The 21,008-nt window shown below is 35.2% G+C and overlaps 1 protein-coding gene and 1 non-coding gene across 2 annotated transcripts; both read right to left on the reverse strand.

The window, feature by feature from the left end:
• Positions 1-9,381: 9,381 nt before the first annotated feature.
• On the reverse strand, positions 9,382-12,383 carry LOC111899596 (cardiolipin synthase (CMP-forming), mitochondrial). The gene is made up of 8 exons (XM_023895424.3): positions 11,831-12,383; positions 10,955-11,021; positions 10,560-10,634; positions 10,395-10,446; positions 10,216-10,301; positions 10,058-10,132; positions 9,775-9,869; positions 9,382-9,574 (listed from the first exon to the last, which is right to left on the reverse strand). The coding sequence occupies exons 1-8, from the start codon at positions 12,307-12,309 to the stop codon at positions 9,499-9,501; spliced, it is 1,005 nt and encodes a 334-aa protein (XP_023751192.1). The 5' UTR covers positions 12,310-12,383; the 3' UTR covers positions 9,382-9,498.
• Positions 12,384-20,410: 8,027 nt separating this feature from the next.
• Positions 20,411-20,517, reverse strand: LOC111899605 (small nucleolar RNA R71). Its single transcript, XR_002853008.1, has one exon. It is a non-coding gene; the product is annotated as a small nucleolar RNA R71 (small nucleolar RNA).
• Between the last annotated feature and the right edge of the window lie 491 nt (positions 20,518-21,008).

The raw sequence follows: 21,008 nt of genomic DNA on the forward strand, positions 1-21,008 counted from the left end.
GGTTGAGATCCACTTGTGGATATAAAGGAAACATTTCAATGTTGCAATGATCATTTTAATGTAAAACCACAAGGTATACTTTTATATCAAAATGAGTAGAACATGTGTGTTTACTAAGAACTAGTGGGAGTATAGTGACATTCCTACTCTTGTATGAATGATACATACTTAATCATTTGAAATCACATCCTAACTAAGCAAGTTCGTTTTCGCCTTGACTCAAAAAGTGTTTCTAAAATGAAAATTTAGGAAGGAGAATATACATTCTTGGAATGTAAAATCTATAAGGGATAGATAAAATGATTGTTAAAAGTTTCATTTCCTTATACATATATTGGCAATATCTTGAAAGCAATCAAGACACAAGATTCTTTTGGAGAATTCTTGTCATTATCATATGGCATCATTTGGAGCTAGCCTCAAAAGTACATAGCTCATAGGCTTGAACTGGATGAAATGATTTATATATTCTATTTTCTTGGCAAATGAATTCATCATTTATGTCATACCATGCATAAGATATGGTATTTGATCATGTTGTAAGCATGTCATAGGATACTAATTGAATACATGGTTAGGTCACTGGATGACTAAGAGAGAATTCTAAGAGTACTTTAGAAGAAATAAGAGAAAGTATAGCAGGCAATCAGTTTAAAAAGGATCTTTATAGAGAGAGCTACACAAGATGTTAATTTCTAAAAAGATATAAATAATTATGAATTATAATTGGATTTTGACTTCATTATGGAATGAAGGGTAAGTCTTGTTGGAATGAGGTCCAAGCAAAACATAATGACACAATCTACTACAAAATAAGAATACACTACTTTAGAAGTTGAATTCAAATATGATTGGATAAATGGGATCATTGAAAAACTATGTTGATTTCTGCCATTCAAGGATCACATAGAAATCTTTGAGACTTCGAGAGTATACTTAATCAAGCTAAGAGACTCTATGTCACGAAAGAACAACAGTCATATTATCCAAGAAATTTAACTATACTTAGAGTAAAATTAAGTATGGAGATGATAGTATTCATAGAATTCACACAAATTAAATTTTTTCAGGTCCATTGATAAATTCATTCTTTTGAGCTAAATATGAATGGTCACACTTCAGCTATAAGACTTAATTATTCTAGAAATGGGTTTTTAATTTGGATTTTGTATTTGGATATTGGAACATTATAACAACTATTAGATAATGTTATGATATATTGGGATATAGTCATCACATTAATACTTGTTGTGTTCTTTATTAATATGTTTAATGTTATTAATCTAAAGGTCCATAGTCGTTATAATTATGGGAGCAATTATAAAGTAAGACTAATATGAATTGGATTGGTTAACTCTCACTAGATGAAAGTAGGCAAGTGGTTGTAACCAAGTTTCATAGGTACTTGTCAGAGAACCAGTATTGAACTGACCCGCATCAAGATCATCTTATGGATCGCTATCATGAATGATACTTGATTAAAAGGTACTATCTTTGTATCCTTAACACCTGAGATACATAGTGGGACTTAAGTGTAGTGTGACAAGCCGTAATTTCAATCTTGTACAATTAATCAATTCAATCAATATTCAACTTGTTTTGTCGATTTCTAGTGCTATTTAAGGGGTCATTTAAGTGTTCTAAGCTTGTATATATAACCAAGGTTGAGTTTAGGAATGAGTCGGAGTGTTGAATAGTGAGAAAATTGGGGCATACACACCTCTTGGAGGAGTGTACGGCCGTACACATGGGTGTGCGGCCGCACACCCACTCCTTTGGCAGCACACTCACTTTTGACAGTACTCACACTCCTATATAAAGGGTAGCCCCCTTCCTTTCATTCCTTTAGCACCTTGGCAGCACACAACATCATTTCCTCTCAAGTTTCTCCAACTTTGAACCTTCCCAAGGCTTCACAAAACGTGAGTAATCCATCCCTTAACTCATTGTGCATAAAGAACCTCTTGATCTAGGCCTTGAATCATGAAAGTCCCGTCATGTTCTTCATCTCGTTGAAGGAGTGCGACTACACACCCATGTATGCGGCAGCACACTCCTGTGTGCGGCCACACACTCATGTGTGCGGCAGCACACACACATTTGTGCGACCATAAACCCATTTCTAAGACCCTAAACTTGTACTATAACCAAATATGGGCCTAGGACACTTCATGGATGCAAGTATTGTCACACCCCCGAACCGAACGGCGGAAACGTTCGAGAGCTCTTGTGACTCAAATTGAATACCATCACAATGAATATACATGAATCATAACACAAATCATCACCATGCATTGGAATATTACAACTGATATTGTTTACATTCAGTACATTGTTTTAAACGTTACAATTCCATAACATAGACTGTCTAATAGATAGTTTAAGCAAAACACCATGACATGACTTGGTACTTATTCTTCGGCCTATTTGTTACCTGAGAATACAAGTTATTTTGAAAAACATCAACATATGAAATGTTGGTGAGTTCATAAGTAATGTTATGGAAAAATGATTTTCGTGAAGTTGAAACACCCAGAAAATCTGATATTTTCTGAAAAGAATAATTGTTTATAAAAAAAAAGTGTGAAGATCCGTAAATATGCTTGTTGATTTTGAAAACATGTATAATTATTGAACTTTGTATACATCACACAGGTGAAAATGTTGAACTTTCCGGGAAAACCCGATGTTTTCCCAATACGCAAATTACATGACTTGTTTACTGTTATACCGATACGACGAATGTTTTTGATTACCCAGGTGACATTGGATTAACTAGGGTTTGTGAGTGGTTACAATCACGCATTAATGAAAATGACTAGTTTATAACTACAGGTTACGAACGATCCCTAAGGCATCGTCCGTACTACTCATACAATCCAACCACCCTGACTTCTCTTGATTAACGCCACGAATCTGGTTACTTGAATTCTCATCAGCCCAACAACCGAGAAGAAAGGAGGGTACGAAGCCCCCTTTTATTTCCATAAGTTATTCAAGGCTATCGGGAATGCGAAAGGCACTTGGCCCAACTCGCATTTGACTTCTCAACCTCGCTAGCAGTACTAATGGACCATTAGGGCCCAATAGCACAATAGAGCTATTGAAAGTCCTTTTACATGTAATTGGGTCATAGAAGGCCCATTAACATGTAAGCGCGTTCCCTTCGCGCCCAAAGATCATGTTATTGGGCTAGCAAGGCCCAAAAAGCACAATTTGAAACTTTCAAGCCCAAAGATTGAATGTTGACTCCTTGTAGTTATCACATGTTTATTGAAATACTATGGTGTATTTATTTTTGTTTTGTTATTGATTCGAGACCGAATCTATTCGTTTTGTAACGATATTGGTTGTTGAGAGTGTATTTGTTTTTACGTTTCATCGGTAGTCGTGGATCTTGTATTTTGTCTTAATGAATTAATTTGTTTAAAAGTAAGATTTTTACCTTTTCACAACCTTTCTTTTATAAAAATAGCACTTTTAGTCCTTTATATAAAAGAATTCCATTTTAGTCCTTGAAACATCATTTTGACACTTTTGTATCATAAACTTGTTGAAAAGACATTTTTAGCCCAAATTTATTTTGTAAACAGCTTTAGTCCTTCCAGAATGATGTTTTCTCGGTTAAAACCCTCAATTTCGCAACTTTGATAGTTTTGGCCCAAAATAGAAAATTTTTACATTTTTGATCCTTTTTGAATTTGAAAAGCATTTTTGACCATTGGAATTGTTTTATTACACTTCAAATCCCCTGTTTTACAGAAAGTTGCATTTTCAGCCCCTCAAATTTAGAAATTTCGCGTTTTGAAGCTTATTGGGCCGAAAGCCCAAATTTAGCCCATTAAATTCAAAATTTACGTTTTAAGCCCCTCAACAATGTTGATGTTCAGAAAAATTGTTATAGAAACTGTTTGGACCCTTTTGACCCTCCAGAATTTATAATTTGTCTGTTTGGCCCCTAAGTTTTGTATTTTTGACATTTTATGTCCAAAAATGGGTTTTATGTTTAAATATGTTCATCCTAACCATATAAACTATTTTTCTTGACTTGATTAGTGTAAAATAGTTTAAGTTATGTTTATTTCCTTCCTCATGTTTTAGATCTCGGTTTTTACACACTTTTTGGATAACATATTCATCACAAACACAAGATATCACACACATACATGCATCAAATCACACATAGCATACATTTACACATAGATCTACACATTTACTTGTATTCTCCCCCCATAAAACGCATAAAAACCGAAAAGAAGGAGGTATGAAACTCACCTTGAGTTGTGGATCGGTTTTGAAGAAGAAAAGAGAAGAGTTTGTTGTTATTTTCGTCCCTAGCAACCTTTCTTGGAAGATCTCAAATTTAAAGAGCTTCTAAGGTGCAAGATCACAAGATTAAATTGATTTAGAAGAGATTTTGATGAAATGAAGGGAGTTACATCATAAGTTAGCCATTAACTTACCTTAGATGACGAATTACTTTATGAAGATCCTTAGACTTCAAGCCAAATTTTCGAGATTTTGGATGAAGAAGAGTGGATGATTATTGAGTGATTTAGAGAGAGTTATGTGAGGTGTGTGTGTTCATTCTCTTGCTCTCGGCCGAAGGAAAAAAAAGAGGGAGATAGAAGATTGATGAGATAGTTCATGGATACTTGGGTTATTTGCATAGATAACCTCCATGTAAAAATGAGGTGGCAAGGCCTAAGTCAACTCTTCCCCATGGATTGGGCTTGGGCCGAGGATGGAGAGGGAAGAAAGAATATTTGGGCCTTAAATGTTTAAGCCCAATTTCATGGTTATGTTGAGTATTTTTGGCCCAAATAAATATAAATATGATTTTTATGACCTATTAGGGCTAAATTAGGTTAGTTATGGCCCAATAAGGTTCATTTAAATATTTTGTTTCATTATATGCCCAATATGGCCCAGAATATTAAAATAAATGAAAGTGGGTTCAATTAGAGCCCATTTAAGAGGTCTAAGCCCATGATATTCCAATTGGAAGCTTATTGGTCCATTGGGCCCAATAAGGAAGTCCTAGTCCAAGATGGACTTAAACAAGGACTTCTAGGGTTTCCAATTACTTGTTGACTATTTGAAGTGCTTGTATGAAGTGTTTGATTGAAATTTTGTTGTCATAGAGTAAGCATCATGCATGCTTTCACGTTTATGATTCATAATTGACATAAGTGTTGTAGTTACAAAGCACCAAAAATTTCTAGTTGTGACAAGTATGGACCTTGAAAACACCTCAAAGGCACCTCTCATCATGAGTGTACGGCCGCACACCCATGGTCGTACACACCTTTAAAGTGGCCATACACCTCACTCATGCAATCCTTTGAGGTCCTAACACTTAGTGCAAGTAGTCCCAAGTTCTTAGAATGGTTCTTCATCACATCTAGTGGTGAAATACCATCATTTGACTCCTTTATGTGTCATTACTTGTTTATTAGGATCAAATCGTGTTCAAGGATTCACTTGAACATCCCGCATTCCATATCGATCCTTCATTCAAATCACCTGAGGTGAGTTCATACCCCTACATGTTTCCGTATTTTTAATGTTTTCAGGGGGGGATACAAGCTAAACATAAATGTTTTCAAAACTCATGAAATTCTCATACTTTAACCCTTTTGTATTGTGTTGAGCATAAGGGTCGTTTTTCACTGAAATTTCATAGTTTTCCGGATTTGCTATTCACTACGTTACTCATGCAAACTATAATCAGTATAGTTTGGGATTTTTCTAAACATAATAAGTATAGAAACTTTCACTACTAAACGTATGCACTAAGAACAGGAATAGTTTATAGTTTGCACCACTACTCTATCACGTTTTTCATAATTGTAATTATCTCTACGAACGATATACATTCGGATTTTCACTACGGTAGAACGCTACTACACTACATGTAAACTAGATTATACGATACTGTGAGGCGCTACTTCACTACTGTACCCTTAGGTGTACAGGGATAAATCCTATCATAGTATAACCAAAGTCTCCTGGAGGGAGAGCGTGAGATTTGTGAATAGATCTATTCAGGACTGACAATCCCACACCCGAACTGCTAGCTACAGTTGGGCAGGCATGCCCAGGGTGACAAGTGTCATTTAACTCGACGCCTGAAGAACGTTGGAAAGGTCTCTAGTCATATCAAGTATGGTTATACGACTCACATTATGTATAAATCACTTTGAGTTTACAATCTGATACTCTTCAACGGTTTTATTTATACTAAATAGAACTAAAACACACTACGTACACTGGCAAAAGCCAGGGTTTTCAAACAAAACCAATTATGAAATGGCTTCATATACAAAATACTTATACATCATGATTGGCTTAGGCTAGTCACATGAGGTAGTATTTTCGCATATCACTACAGTTTTCAGTAACGAACATTGATGGTTTTATACGGAATCGATAACACTAGATTTTTACTAAAGAAAATATCGGATTTTCTTGGAAACATACAGATATTCATGGTTTACTACAGAACTGATAACACTACATTTTCATTAAAGAAAATATTGGATTTTCTTAAAACTATACAAACATTTCTGCTAGCTCATCAACAAGTTTCATTACAAACTACTGCTTATGAACTCACCAGCTTTATGCTAATATTTTTAAACTGCTTGTATTCTCAGAAAATCAGTAGACAGGTACCTACTGGGTTTTTGAGGAGATGGAGCAATAAGAGTTTAATGTTTATATTCTATATATATTCTGTATGATGAAATCCAAACAAGTTTCAGACAATTTCCAAATTGATGTAAACATTTTTATTTAAGTATTCAATGTAATGGTTGCGTTGCTATGATTGCTATTATACATTGGTTGTGATGCTATACATAACGTCCTCCACCCCAGAATGTTTCCGCCATACTGGTTTTGGGGTGTGACATGTAGGGAGTACTATGCTTTGATATGGTCAAATATTGTTCCTTAACTGGGCAGTTATAAAAGCCATTTTCAAGTATGGTGTGAACTATGCAAGAGGCTTATGTAATTAAGATGGGATTTGTTCCTTTTATGTGTTGAGAGTTAGAAATCTAAGGCGCCTTACCAAAAATTGAACAACTAATGAGTTTGATCGCGATACGTATCTCATGTTCAACATAATGTTTGTAGCAAATGGATAACTAATAAACTTACCTTATACACTAATTGTAGCCTTGGGCTGCTGGGTAATGGGCATTGATAGAATGGCACAAAGTCGAATGTTAATGGGGGCATGGAAATGTTGCTAGACGTTCACCACTATCTATATCAATCTAATATGAATCTTGTGCAAGTGGGAGATTGAAAGATCTTTTCTTTTTCATTCTCGCATAATAGCACTGTCCACACGTCCGCACAATAGATGTTAATCCACATTTGAACTTAGCGCTCTCTCTCTCTCTCTCTCTCTCTCTCTCTCTATATATATATATATATATATATATATATATATATATATATATATATATATATATATATATATATATATATATATATATACCCTTTGCATTTCATCATCCAAGATTCATTTGATTCTTCACCAACTTCATTTTACCCACAAATTCCAAAGATATCCCTATTCAATTCTCTACTCCAACAGCACCTGTCACAAGTCCTATTGATAACCAAACTGAGGTCAAAATGTACCTTTAAGACGGGCGTCTCGTACCATTCAACAACCTTCTCATTTAGGAGATTATGTATGTAATAATACATTTTCAGAATCTTATTCTCATTCTTGCCATCATACTATCACCAATTATTGTATTCATGATTCTTATGATCAAAACATGGCTACTGTTCCTACCTCAATGACATCCTGAGTGGGAACAAACTATGGCTAATGAGTTAAAAGCCTTGGAAGAAAATCAAACACGGGATGTGGTAAAATTACCCAAAGTCAATAAACCAGTATCATGTAGGTGGGTATATAAAGCTAAAGATAGATATGATGGAACTCTTGAAAGGCACTAAACACGTTTTGTGGCAAAGGGCTTTACACAAAAAGAAAGGATAGACTTTCATGAAACTTTTTCTCCTTTTGAAATTCAATACAATACGTTGCATTGTTGATCTTGCAGTTAAAAGGAATTGGCTAATACATCAAATTGATGTTAATAGTGCGTTCTTACATGGGGATTTGCACGAAGAAGTATACATGAAACCTCCTCCTAGATTTGAAATTTCATCACTATCATTAGTATGCAAGCTCAAGAAGTTTTTATACGGTTTAAGACTCAAAGCTCTCTACTGCATTAAGGTCTAAAGGATATTCTCTTTCTCAAAATGATCATTTTGTATTTCTCAAGAAGACTAATGCATCCTTGAGTGTTGTTGTTTACATGGATGACATATTGGTTACAGGAAATGATTTATCAATAGGTTAAAAGCTTTTCTTCATAACCCGTTTCAAATCAAAGACTTGGGATTTCTTAATTTCTTTCTTGGATTAGAATTTCACTGTAGATAAGTTGATTATACATCAACAAAAATTCATGAATGAACTATCGAGTCTTCATTCAATAGACTCCACAAGGTCTATAAAAACACCATTACCTTCAAACTCTCGGTTGATGCACCTTAGGTAAAATCCTTTAAATGATCCAGCATCTTACAGACAATTGATTGGCAAATTAATTTTTTTATTACACACGTCCTGATTTGTCTTATGCTATTCAACATTTAAGTCATATCAATCAGAATCCTTGTCAAGAGCATTATTAAACTGCCATTCAATTCATGTATTACAATATCTCAGAAGTACTCCCACAAAATGATTATTTTTCAACAAAAACGAGTCCTTCCAGATTGAAGCCTTTTGTGACTCCGATTGGGCTGCTTGTCCACAGAAGCTGCCTGTAAGTGGCTTTTTTATACTCTTTGGAGGTACCCCAATCTCATGGAAATCAAAAAACGCAGACAACTGTCTCTTTGGTATCCATAGAAGCTGAATACTAGATTACTTGATGAGTTACAAGTTCTTAACATCACTCCAATACCAGATTGAAGCCGTTTTTGACTCTGATTTTCCTTAGTTTAGCCACATAATTCTATTCCTATTCCTATGCAGTGCAATATGCACACATATAGCTAGTTTGATATAAATTACTAAATTAGAGTATCTACAATAGCATGAGCTTATTAGAGAGCTTATTGGGTCAAATAAATTTGACAAAGTCAAAACAAAACTATCCTAAGAGCGTTCTTTTATCTCAAAAGTTTTTTTTTTTACTTTAGCTTGTAATTTTTTTCCCTCTCCAATTTCTTATATGATGTCGTTTTGGCAGATATTTTTTAACATTATATACCAGGAAAGGAAAAACAAAACATAGCTTCCCCCTCCCCATACCCCCAAGTTTAATGCAATAATTAAAAAAAAAAAAAAGTAAATTTCTCTCTCTCAAAATGAAAATGTCTGATTTTACAGCTTGGCCTCGCTCCCTTTTTTTTTTTTTTTTTTTTTTTTGAACGACATTGTTTTGAATTTTAAACAAATTTCCTCTTGAGATATTGTGTACCATAAGCCGCAGTGGAAGTCACTGTCGTTGAAGCCACTAACCAACTGCATCAAACCAAAACCAAAATAGATTTAGTGTAAATTACAGTTTTGGTCCTTGTGTTTTTGTTATATTACAAAAAAGAATCACAAGTGTTTACGTCAATTAGAAGAAAGGGGAAAAAAAACACGTTAAGATTCAGTAAAATAGGGACGAAAAGAGTATGCAATTTAGTGATTATAGAAAACCAAAAGTAGTTACCTACCTTAAGTATGTGATGTATAATTCAGTTTGAGGAGTTCCAAACTCTGGTTGCAAAAGAGCACCTGTAACTAAGGCTAGTTGGAAGCATGTATTAACCTATAAACCAAAAACAAATCTCATAAGCTACATATAACTTTTTTTTCTTTTTTTTTTTTTTAACTTAAGGTAGAAATAACGACTTAATACATAAAATCAGGAAAATAATAGGCTTTTTCACATTAACATCATTTATCGAGACAGCATTTAACAAAAAAGAGAAAAAAAAAATGGAATGGAATATTTACCTTACTGATCATTAAAGGCTCAACTTTCTTTGGTCGAATCCCATCAAGGTTAAAAAACTCTACCCAACTCCTTGACTATATACCAAAATATACACATTACAATATATACAAAAAAAAAAAAAAAAGATTGCTAAATTCATTTGAAGAACAAAACATACCTCTGAACCCAAGTTGGTAGCTCTTATATACACTGCACCACCAACTAGAGCAACATCCCTCATCACTACAAGTGCCACCAGTCCTGCTGTAAAATTATTAAAATATTAAAAATGTATTTGAGTAAAATTACAAGTTTATGTTTATATGGAGAGTAAAAAGGAATCATACAGATACTTACAGTGCAAAAGACCCCTTTCTACCATGGCTAAGGCAACACAACCAATTAAAACCTGTGTGTTAATTATTAACAACTTTCCATGAGATTTTATGTATAATTTACCACAACAAAATATATATATTAAAATCAATTGTTGTTTTATATGAAAGAAAGAAAAGAAGTTACTTTGTCAGCAAGAGGATCAAGGTATGAACCAACCACGGAATTAATCCCCATTTTTCTGGCCACATATCCATCTAACTGCAACAACAAACAACTTTTACCACAAATGCAAAGGATGAAAGGAATGGAATCACTAATTACATTCCATGATATCATGTTTGGTTAGTCTGTAGGAATGGAATGAATTTTTAATATGTATATGTAAATAACTATACAATGTATACTTCTAGGCTTCTAGCTCTACTGTATATATTACTTGATTAAAACTAACAGTTTTTTTATCTATAAAAAAAAAAGTCAAAGTTGTCATTCCATTCCATCAGATAAAATAAAACAATCAATTTCTTTTCCATTCCTTCCTTGATTCCATCATACGAAACACTAGCTTAAAATCTTACCCAGTCTGTTGCCCCAGAGACAACAAGCCCAAGAAATGCAGGAAGATACATATCATGCATGATCATCCTGCATTCAAGTTGTCATTTTGTAAGTATAGCCCATAAATCTTATATAATAACCTTTTATACCCTTCAAGGAATACATATACACATGATACTCTTAGATTACCTAGTTGGAAAAATAAAATCAAAAGGAGAAGATTACATGTCTAAATGGTGATCTAGCCTATTGTTGGGGTTAACCCTAAAGGCTAACAGGCAACAAGATACCCATTGTTTACTGTTTAGTTTACAGTTTGCCAAAAGGAAACGTTCAATGATTCATGATCCATTGTTGGTAATCTTCAACACTTGATTGAACCACAAAAATAACAACTTAAAGAGAAATAAGAAAAATGTGTTGCTATTATATCTACATAATTTCCATTTTTTTGCATATTCTTCGAATCACTGTGATTGGTTTGTGTATAAAGTTCAATTACATAGTTCAAAATACATATCTAAAGTTCTAATCACACATCTAGTGTAAGAAACAACTAAACCAACCATAATTAAAAGCATCTCCTCACATGTTTATGTATTTAGGGAGTAATAATCTGTCCATTCCACCATTAGCATCCACTTTACAAACAGAAAATAAGTTTTACGTATAAATAATCCCATCTAAAGTTCAACTTGAACAATAATCTTCCTATTTCAAGGGGCGGAAGCCATCAATATTCAGAAGCAGGCATCAATTTAAACATACTGTCAAAGAGAGAGCAGTCATGAAAGGGACAATGTGCAGCAAGTACTTCATTAAATCTCCATTTCCAAGTTCAAGAGTAAAATAGATTCAAAAAAACAGAGAATTAGGAAAGGATATGAAGTCTATACCATCCAAGCACCGGGCCAGATACCAATCTACTCATAGAAATGAAATTAGGCCAATTAACGAAACTCTCCACTAATCCATCACGGACACTACTTCCAACGATCCTCGAGTCCTTCCCATCACCCAAATTATCGTCGTATTTAACCGATCTTAACCCTAATTTGATCGGAAACGTCCGTTCTCGAAGCAAGTCAATAGCCCGTACTTTAGGGTTCGCAACGACTTCAGATTGGAGGTATAGAGGAGTCGCGAATTGCAGAAGCTTCCATGGAGGATAGGAGAGGAAAAGCGGGCCATGGAATGGGTAGTCCCACTTAGAGATAGAGATTGAAGGAGAGATAATGTTTGATGAGCGAGAGAGTAAGATTGATGACCTTATGGATCGTAAGGACGTCGGATTTGGAGTGGAGATGAAGAAGGTTCTGGTGTTGGTGTTGGAGGTCTTCCGAGCAAGTTCCCTGAGTGATCTGAGAATGGCCATTAACGGTGGCGCATTGCAATATTTGATATAGAGAATAGAGAGGGATAGGTTTTTGCAGAGGTTTTATAGTTTGACTAACAAGATAGGTTTCTGCACACATGTACATGCCTTTCTCACGTGTCTCAGTATTATACGTGTCGAATGTACACGTGGCAATTTTACATTATCTGTTTTTTTGTCTTGACCATATTGTTGTACCTGCTGTTTTAAACTAATTCTTGAGACGATTCTAAAAGATACTACGATTTCTAGTGAGGTTGGTTTTAAAATGTTTCATGCTTATCATCGTTTTTTGTATTTTGAAAGAAAAAGAGTGAAAGAGAAAGAGAGATGTTCAATTCATGCCAGTAAGCTATGCCTCAACAAATGTCATTGAGATATGAGATATGCCTACGATAAGAGGAGATGTATGCTATCATTGAATGCCATTTCATTTCGTTTAGCCTCGTTAGCCAAACAAATTGATTAGACCATTTTCTTGGTTTAGGTATGAGGTTCCAACGAGCTGAGTTGAGCTGAGTCCAAACTCGTTTAAACTCGTTTAAGTTATATAAGGCTCAAGCTTGAGTTTAGCTTGATTCGAGTTTTTTTATACGGAGCTCAACTCAAGCTCATAAAAAATTATACGAGTTCCGCTCATTTTTTGTCTAACGTGTCCAAATAACCATAAGCTCGGTTCGAACTTGTTTATTAATACTCTAAATCACTAATTTCTCAAATAGTTTTTATTTTAATATATAAAATAATAACAAATTATATTATATATAGACTCGTTTAGGCTTGCGAGTCTAATCAAGCTTAGTGGCATAGACTCAAACTCGAGCTCGTTTAATAAACGAGCTTAATATTAAGCTTCAACTCGACTCAAGCTCCTTTAAAATTGATTTCGAGTCCAGGTTTTAACGAGTCGATCCTAAATAGCTCACGAGTAGCTTGACTCGTTTTGGGTCTATTTGGCTCTCATTAGCCTTTTAGCTTGGTTTAACATAATTAGTTTTTCTATTTATATTGTCTTTTCCTTTCATTGTAATTGTACTCATTATTTTTCAATAGTGAAACTCTAGCGGTATTTTGTTCATTAGTTTACATGGTATCAAATACGTATTCGGTTCGTCGTTTATTATTTGGTTTGGTTTGATTTGTTTGGATTGTTCGTGTAATGTCCCAAATATACCGAGCAAAAAATTCATTTTTAAATAAGTCAAAACCATTGAATAAAAATATTCTCAAAACATCAGAGTAATTTGTAAATATTCACTGCGAAATAAATCTCCAGGAGATGCAGTGCGATCAAGCTGGATCTTTCCTTTTGAAACCAAAAGTACCTGAAAACATTTTAAACGTAAATTGTAAGCACAAATCTTAGAGAATTCTCCAAAATACCATATACCATACATACATCAGGCCCCGTGTCATAACTGGCAAAATTAGATTAAGATGTGAATTCCTAAACAATATAATCTCCTTGTATAAGCCCAAAAAAAAACTCGATCCAAAAAGCCAACTCCAATCATCTTTGGGCCTTAGCCCAAAAATCCTCTAACCCAAAACCTTTATTGGACCAATAATCTATTGTTGGGCCCAAATGGGCCGATAACCCCTCTTTTGGGCTTTAAGTGGCTGAAAAACCTTATTTTAGCATTAATGGGCCAGAATTTGTCATTGGATCTTCTATTTGGGCCAACCTTGGGCCGAGACCCCTCTTGGGCCGATTAAGGTTTGAGTTATAAAAAAAAAAGGAAAAGAATTGTGGTTAATGCTAATAACACCTCCATATTATACATCATATATCAATGTATTTACACACCATACATCTAGGCACACTTGAATTAACCAACATGCATTATACACTAACTTTTCTCCCTCTCCTCCCTAAATTCGGCCAAACCACCACCATTACCTCTTCACTTTTCATTTCCAAAATCAAACTCTTAGTTTATTCTCTCTCAAAAAGTCAAGAAACTCTCTCCCTTCCTTCTTCAAAAATCGTGAGTTACTATTGTTTCAAGAAGTTCTCTTCAAGCCTTCATAACTTGAACACCAAAACAACACAAATCTCATCAAGAACTCAAGCTAGGTTCAAAGATCCTTCTTCTTCTTCATCTACATCTCAAAAACCCCCAAGGTGAGTTCATACCCCCTTGTTTTCGGTTTTATAATGTTTTTGGGGGGAGAATACAAGTGTTTTTGTGTTAGATCTATGTATATATGCATGTTTATGTGTTTAACTTTTAGATCTTTACTTGAAAATGAAGTTTATCACTTGGATTTTCATAAAAACCTTGAGAAAAGTATGTGTCATCACATATAATACATGTAAACTTATAGATCTGGGATTTATCCACTTAAAATAGCAAAAATAAGTGTTGTGAACAAACTTAGATAACTTAAACTCAAAAATTATCCCTTGACAGAAAAGTTTTAGTCTAATCTTGAACTGTTTTGACCTCCTTAATGGTAATATTTTTCAAAACTGTTTTACATGCTAATATTTCATGTTATTACCTTTAAAATGACTACTCTCACGTTTTCATACGATTTTTCTACTATTTTTGGCAAATTTTACAAAACTATCTATCAGATTTGAAATAATTTCAGACCAACCTGTGAAGGTGAGCAATTTCACACTTTTCTCTAGGCCAATAAAAATTATGAGAAAAATTTTGAACAAAGTAGAAAAAATTTCCAAACTTCCAGAATTTACGGATCAAAATTTCGACTTACGATGATTTTTCTACAAATTTTCTAACAACTAGGCCAGAAAAGCCAAAAACCAGAAAAATGTGTATTTCACAAAAATCAAGCCAAAATGATATTTTTGACAAAAATGGGTTTAAAATGTTATTTTTACCACAAACTAGTCAAAAACACAAGTTTTGAAAAAAAATGGGGACTAAAGTGTTATTTTTACTATAATTTGGCCTTAATTGAAAATTTTGTGGTTTATTGGGCCAAGAACGTCATTTTTACAGAAAGTGGACTTTTATATCAATTTTGTAAATAATAGAGCTAAAATAAACAAAAGAATAATAAACGGGTTAAAAAAGATATTCTTATCCTTATTGGGTCTGGAAATAATATACATGTTTAGTGGGCCTTAATGTCCTTTTACATGTATATTGGGCTCATGATGGACATCCATATCCTTATTGGGCCTGGAAATAATATACACGTTTAGCGGGCTTTAGTGTCCTTTTACATGTATATTGGGCTCAGGATAGATATTCATATTCCTTTTGAGCCTGGAAATGATAGACACGTATAGTGGGCCTTAGTGGTCCACTTACATGTTTATTGGGCCTGGGAATGAGTTTTATATGTGTTCTTCTTTCTTTTCCGTGTAAATTTTCGATTAAGGATCTAGTGAGACATGTCGGTTGGCACCTTTGAGTGTACAATCGTAGTCTGTAGTTATAACCAGAGTCTCCTGGAGGGAAAGTGGGAGTTTGTGTATAGATCTATACTGCGGTGACACCCCACACCTGAGTTATTCGCTACAGTTAGACTAGGCCAGTCTAGGGTGACAAAAACCTTATCCTATTCCGTCGGTGTCCCAAAGACGCAAAGACAGACGAAATTGTCATTATTTTGTATGGTTATCACAACTCACTTAGAGAAATTAACGTTATAAGATTTACGGGAGACCATCCTATGTTCTTTTTGGATTTACGGGAAACCATTCTATTTTATTTTTGGATAAAATAGGAATCTTTCTTCTTGATAAAACGGTAATCTATACGCACTGGTAATCAACCACGGGGGTTGAGATTCAAGCATCATCTATCGCAGACAACATCGGGTTGTCTGGAAATCATTCTCTTTCTATTCTGTAACCATTAACACACATGCATTAATATAAGATCGGACACAAATATTTCAAACAATTTCTTTTTAGAAATTATCGGATTTTTGAAAACGATTCTAAACAAGTACGAAAACCATTTTTATTCAAAACTGCTTATGAACTCACCAACTATTTAGTTGACGCTTTTCAAAACGACTTGTATTCTCAGGAATTCCTGTAGCAGGTAATAAGTTCGACTATAAGACCAAGTGGTGCAACTTCAAGATATTTTACTTTCTTACTTTTGTGTAACTGATGAACAAATTCAATATGTAAACTATGTATGCGTGTATCTTCAATGTATGATGTTTGGTTGCTATGTTTCATTCATATTCAATTGTTATAATACTATACACGAAGTCGTCCGCCCCCAGACGTTTCCACCGTCCAGGTTCGAGGGTTTGACAGGTTGGTATCAGAGCATTGTTTATAGTGAACTAGTATATCTAACCATACAAGATATACAACTATAAATACAATGGGACTAAAAACACTCTGACTAAAATTATACCTTAAGAATATAAGTATCTTCTAAAAGTATACATACTTGCTAGAACCATATCATAATAAGAACAAAACAAAAGTATTTAGATGTTGAACACTACAGTCAAACGTGGACAGTTATGTAATCATATCTGGAATAAATAGAGCCTGATCAACTGTATTTATTCGAGATATGACCAACATGTGTTTGGGAGTGATGGTGGTGTTGCAATAAGTCTAAAACTTACAAACCCTACATGCAAAGGAGCATTAGAGCCAAACCTAAGGTTTAAAATACTATAGGAGTATTTTATGATACTAAACAATAACAACAAGTCTAAAAACGTATCGATTTTGTACATCAGGAAGTCCTAGGATCAAACATGTAATACTATAGTAGCATTTTAGAATACCATATGACCTCCACACTTAAATCTTCTACATGTATCTCATACATCCACTCTCGCGAAGGCAACATGACTGAGCTTCACCCCGAAGACCCCTACTACCCTATGGTGATAGCCAACGAATGGACCGAGGGAGAACCAGAGGAAGTGCAAAGGGAGAACCCAGAATTGGGTCCTAAAGAATATCAAGAGAGGAACCCCGAGGGAAAGGATTTTGATGAGGAGTCAGACATGGATGAAGGCGCTAGAGAGATCCTTAACGAGCCTTACCCCCTCAAAAGCAATATCGAACCAACACGCAAAACAGGAAGACCTTACCAATCATCTCCGCCCCTTAGAAGAGGAGGTGACCACCCTAAGGCAATAACTCATGGAAGCTGAGGCTAGGGTAGCCTTAGCAGATTAAAGAGCGGAAGAGGCTACTCGTGAAATGAGCGAAATGGTTGGACACCTTTATGCTATTTAGGCATATGAGAGTCATCACACTAAGTCCTAGGTCTACCATGTAATTAGTCACAACTAGTAGTAGTAAATCAAGAGAGGTACGCCCTACGAGAACTCATGTAACCTGAGCCAACTTAAGGATCTGATATCTATAATCTATTAGGGTAACTTAACATTTTTACAATACTTATTTCTACATACTACCATTAATACATCATAGGGATGTAGGTCGAAACAACGAGAATCGTACAACAAAACATGTGATTCATATGCGTACATTCATAAGTTTATATCTATAATCATAGATGAGATACGACAAAAAATAACCATAGTTACTCATGAACCTATTCCTTATCATGCAACAGAATCATGTCTTCCCATGGAAATAACCAGCTAGCCGGCGAAACACCAGTTCTGCAGATGGACCCCGCAACCTTCCAAGTTGTTGTAACAGCTGCCGTGACAGCCGTCATGGCACAACTCAACGCCAACAATCCAAATGGAAATGGAAATGGTGTCGATAACTCCAACAGTGGTATCAACCAAGGAAACCAACGAGGGGCAACTTACCTAGTGATATTGGTATATTTAGTCTTATATTAAGTATAGATTTTTATCATTTATTAGCTAAATTATTGCATTTTATGGAAAAAAAAGATACTTAAAAGTGTTTGTATTATGTTTTCAGTCCAAAGTTGAAGCTTGGAAGCGAAAGGAAGCAGGAGAAGCGGTTTAGAGCTCGGGAATGGGACAAAGAAGAAAAACCACCAAAAACAGCACCTACTCGGCGAGTAGGGTCGTCTACTCGACGAGTCCGAGCAAAGGATCTAGAAGATAATAAGAAGATAAAGACTTCGTGACTTACCATACATGGGATTTAAGTGATGGACTCGGCGAGTCGGACATGGACTTGGCGAGTCGGGTCGAATCTATATATACGGCTTCCCAGATCGACATTCAATATTCTGGAACCCTTCTGGAGAGAATATCTGTGATTGAAGAGCCAGAAGAACCCTAGAGAACGAAGATACAACCTAGAATCCAATTCCGAAGGAGATTTGAGGCAAAATCTACATCATTCTACGTAATCTTTTGTTTTCCATTATGGCTAGACAATTAGAATTCGTTTTGTTGTTGTTAATTACCTCAATCATGAGCTAAAACTCTTAAACTTCTGTTTGGGGATACAATATTGATACTATGGTTTGATTTATGGTAGGATTAATTCAATGTTGGTGATTTTGTTGATTTTAGCTTGTTAAAGAACCTTATGTGTGGATGATAACTATTTTTCTATTAATAGGAAGATAATTAAATAGTATGAACATCTTTTAATTATCAACCTCATATGTTATGTGACCACTTTGTTATATGTCTAGGATTAATGAACATGAAACTAGAATTAATAAGAAAAATAGGTAAATTCATGTATGAGCTTGTGTGATGACCATCAACAAGAATTTAACTAAAGGACCAAATTAGTTAGCTATTACAAGTCTAAATTAACCCGAACAGATAATCCAGTGAATTAAATTAAATTAGACAACTGATCACTGTTTGAGTTAGTTTGTTCTCTAAGGATTAGTGCAGCGAATGTGAATCTAGTCACTTGAATCGGTAACCAATAGAAGAATTAATCCATTACACAATTACCATAATATCAACCATAGGATCAATTAAGTTGAACTAAACAAATGTCTTTCCCATTATTGAATCTAGTTAATTCTTTGTTTTTCTACTTTTTAGTTTAAGTGATAGTTAGTAAGTTTCTAGTCTTGTAAAACTAGAGAAAACCCTTACTTATTAATTTAGATAAAATTAGTTTTTAGTTTTAATTTACTGTTCGCTATGTTTGATACCCTACTTATTTAGCTATACCACAATTGATAGGTCCATTGCCTTTGTGTGTTTATTTTGTGTCTAAGTTAGTAGGATTAAAACTAAGTTGTTTTACACACATCAAGTTTTTGGCACCGTTGCCGGGGAACGGTTCTAAATTAGCATTAAATTCTATTTTTATCGATCCTTTGTGTAAGAATTCTCTTACACAGAGTTAATTCTTAGGTAATCTAGTAATTATGATAAGTTTTAATAAAAATCCGTTTTAATAAGAAATTTAAAAGTTTTTCTGTTTTTGCCTTGTACTCGCCGAGTGCACTCGTGACAACTCGGCGAGTCCGTCGCTGTTACAGTTTTAGTTTTTATTTTATTTTTGTTCTTTTTACATGTTTTTTTTGTTTTGTTTACAGTTGTTTCATGACTCGAGGATCTAATACACCTATGGTCCCTCCTCTCGAAGACCCAGAATCCGCACTAAGGAGGAGCAAAGGAAAAGCCGTTGGAGAATCCACTTCTTCAAAGAATTCGCCATTAAAGAACCTCAAGTCCGTTTTCAGCAAGAAGAAGAGCGGCAAAGCAGGTGCATCCAACGCATCTTTAGCAAGCGAAGACCCGATCAAGGAAGACACCGAGTACGACACCGAGGAGGAAGAAGAACCTACATACGGGCACGACTCCGATTCCGGTGACGAGTTAGCTCTTACCATGGCTAACATTGATGAAATCCCCATGGGAGAGTGGAAGAAGAGGATCCGCGATGACACCGGCCCAGGACTTGTGCAACCCGCAATTCCCGCTACTGCTACGTTCGAGCTAAAGGGCCACATACTCACCCAGCTAAAGGAAATTCCTTTCTATGGAAAAGACCACGAAGATGCCTACAAGCATTTGGATGAAGTCAATGATGTAGCTGATTACTTTAATGTTCCAAATGTGCCTCGCGAGACTCAACTACTTCGCATGCTTCTAGTGACATTCAAAGGTGCTGCAAAAGACTGGCTCACTTCCCCTCGGGTCAGTCACCACATGGGCCAAGATGAAAGAAGAATTTATTGAACACTTTTGCCCACCTTCCAAGATATCCAAGTTGAAGAAGGCCATTGCTAACTTTGAACAACAAGCTGGAGAGTCGCTATATGAAGCTTGGGAGAGGTACAAGAGCCTGCTAAGAAATTGCCCGCACCATGACCTTAATAGCCAGCAAGAAGTCTCCATCTTCTATGATGGAGTCAATGTCACAACTAGGCAGTTACTTGACTCGCAAGGCCCGCTCACAAAGAAGCCACCCCCGGTGATCAAGGAATTGATTGAAGAATTCTCTAAGCACTCTAGAGAATACCATAATCCAAGAAATGATGTTACTAGGGGAGACGCATATGCAGCTACTGAAGACTTGTCCGCGGTCATGGCTATGCTAAAAACCATGGATAGGAGGATGGATAAAATAGATCAAACGATCCATGCTATTCGGATGGGTTGTGAAAATTGTAATGGACCTCATCTTACTAAAGACTGCGACTTGGATGAAAATGGCAACAAAAAGGCGCAAGGGTTCTATTCAAGCGCCGATCGTTACGATGAGAATTGGCGAAAACCAAAGAAGGAATGGCTCCCGTATGAAGAATACAAAAAGACGAAGGAGGAGAAATACAAACAGAAGGAGAGGGGATTTTATCAAAAGG

The sequence above is a fragment of the Lactuca sativa genome, chromosome 1, assembly GCF_002870075.4.
Source record: "Lactuca sativa cultivar Salinas chromosome 1, Lsat_Salinas_v11, whole genome shotgun sequence".
NCBI classification, from domain to species: Eukaryota; Viridiplantae; Streptophyta; class Magnoliopsida; order Asterales; family Asteraceae; genus Lactuca; species Lactuca sativa.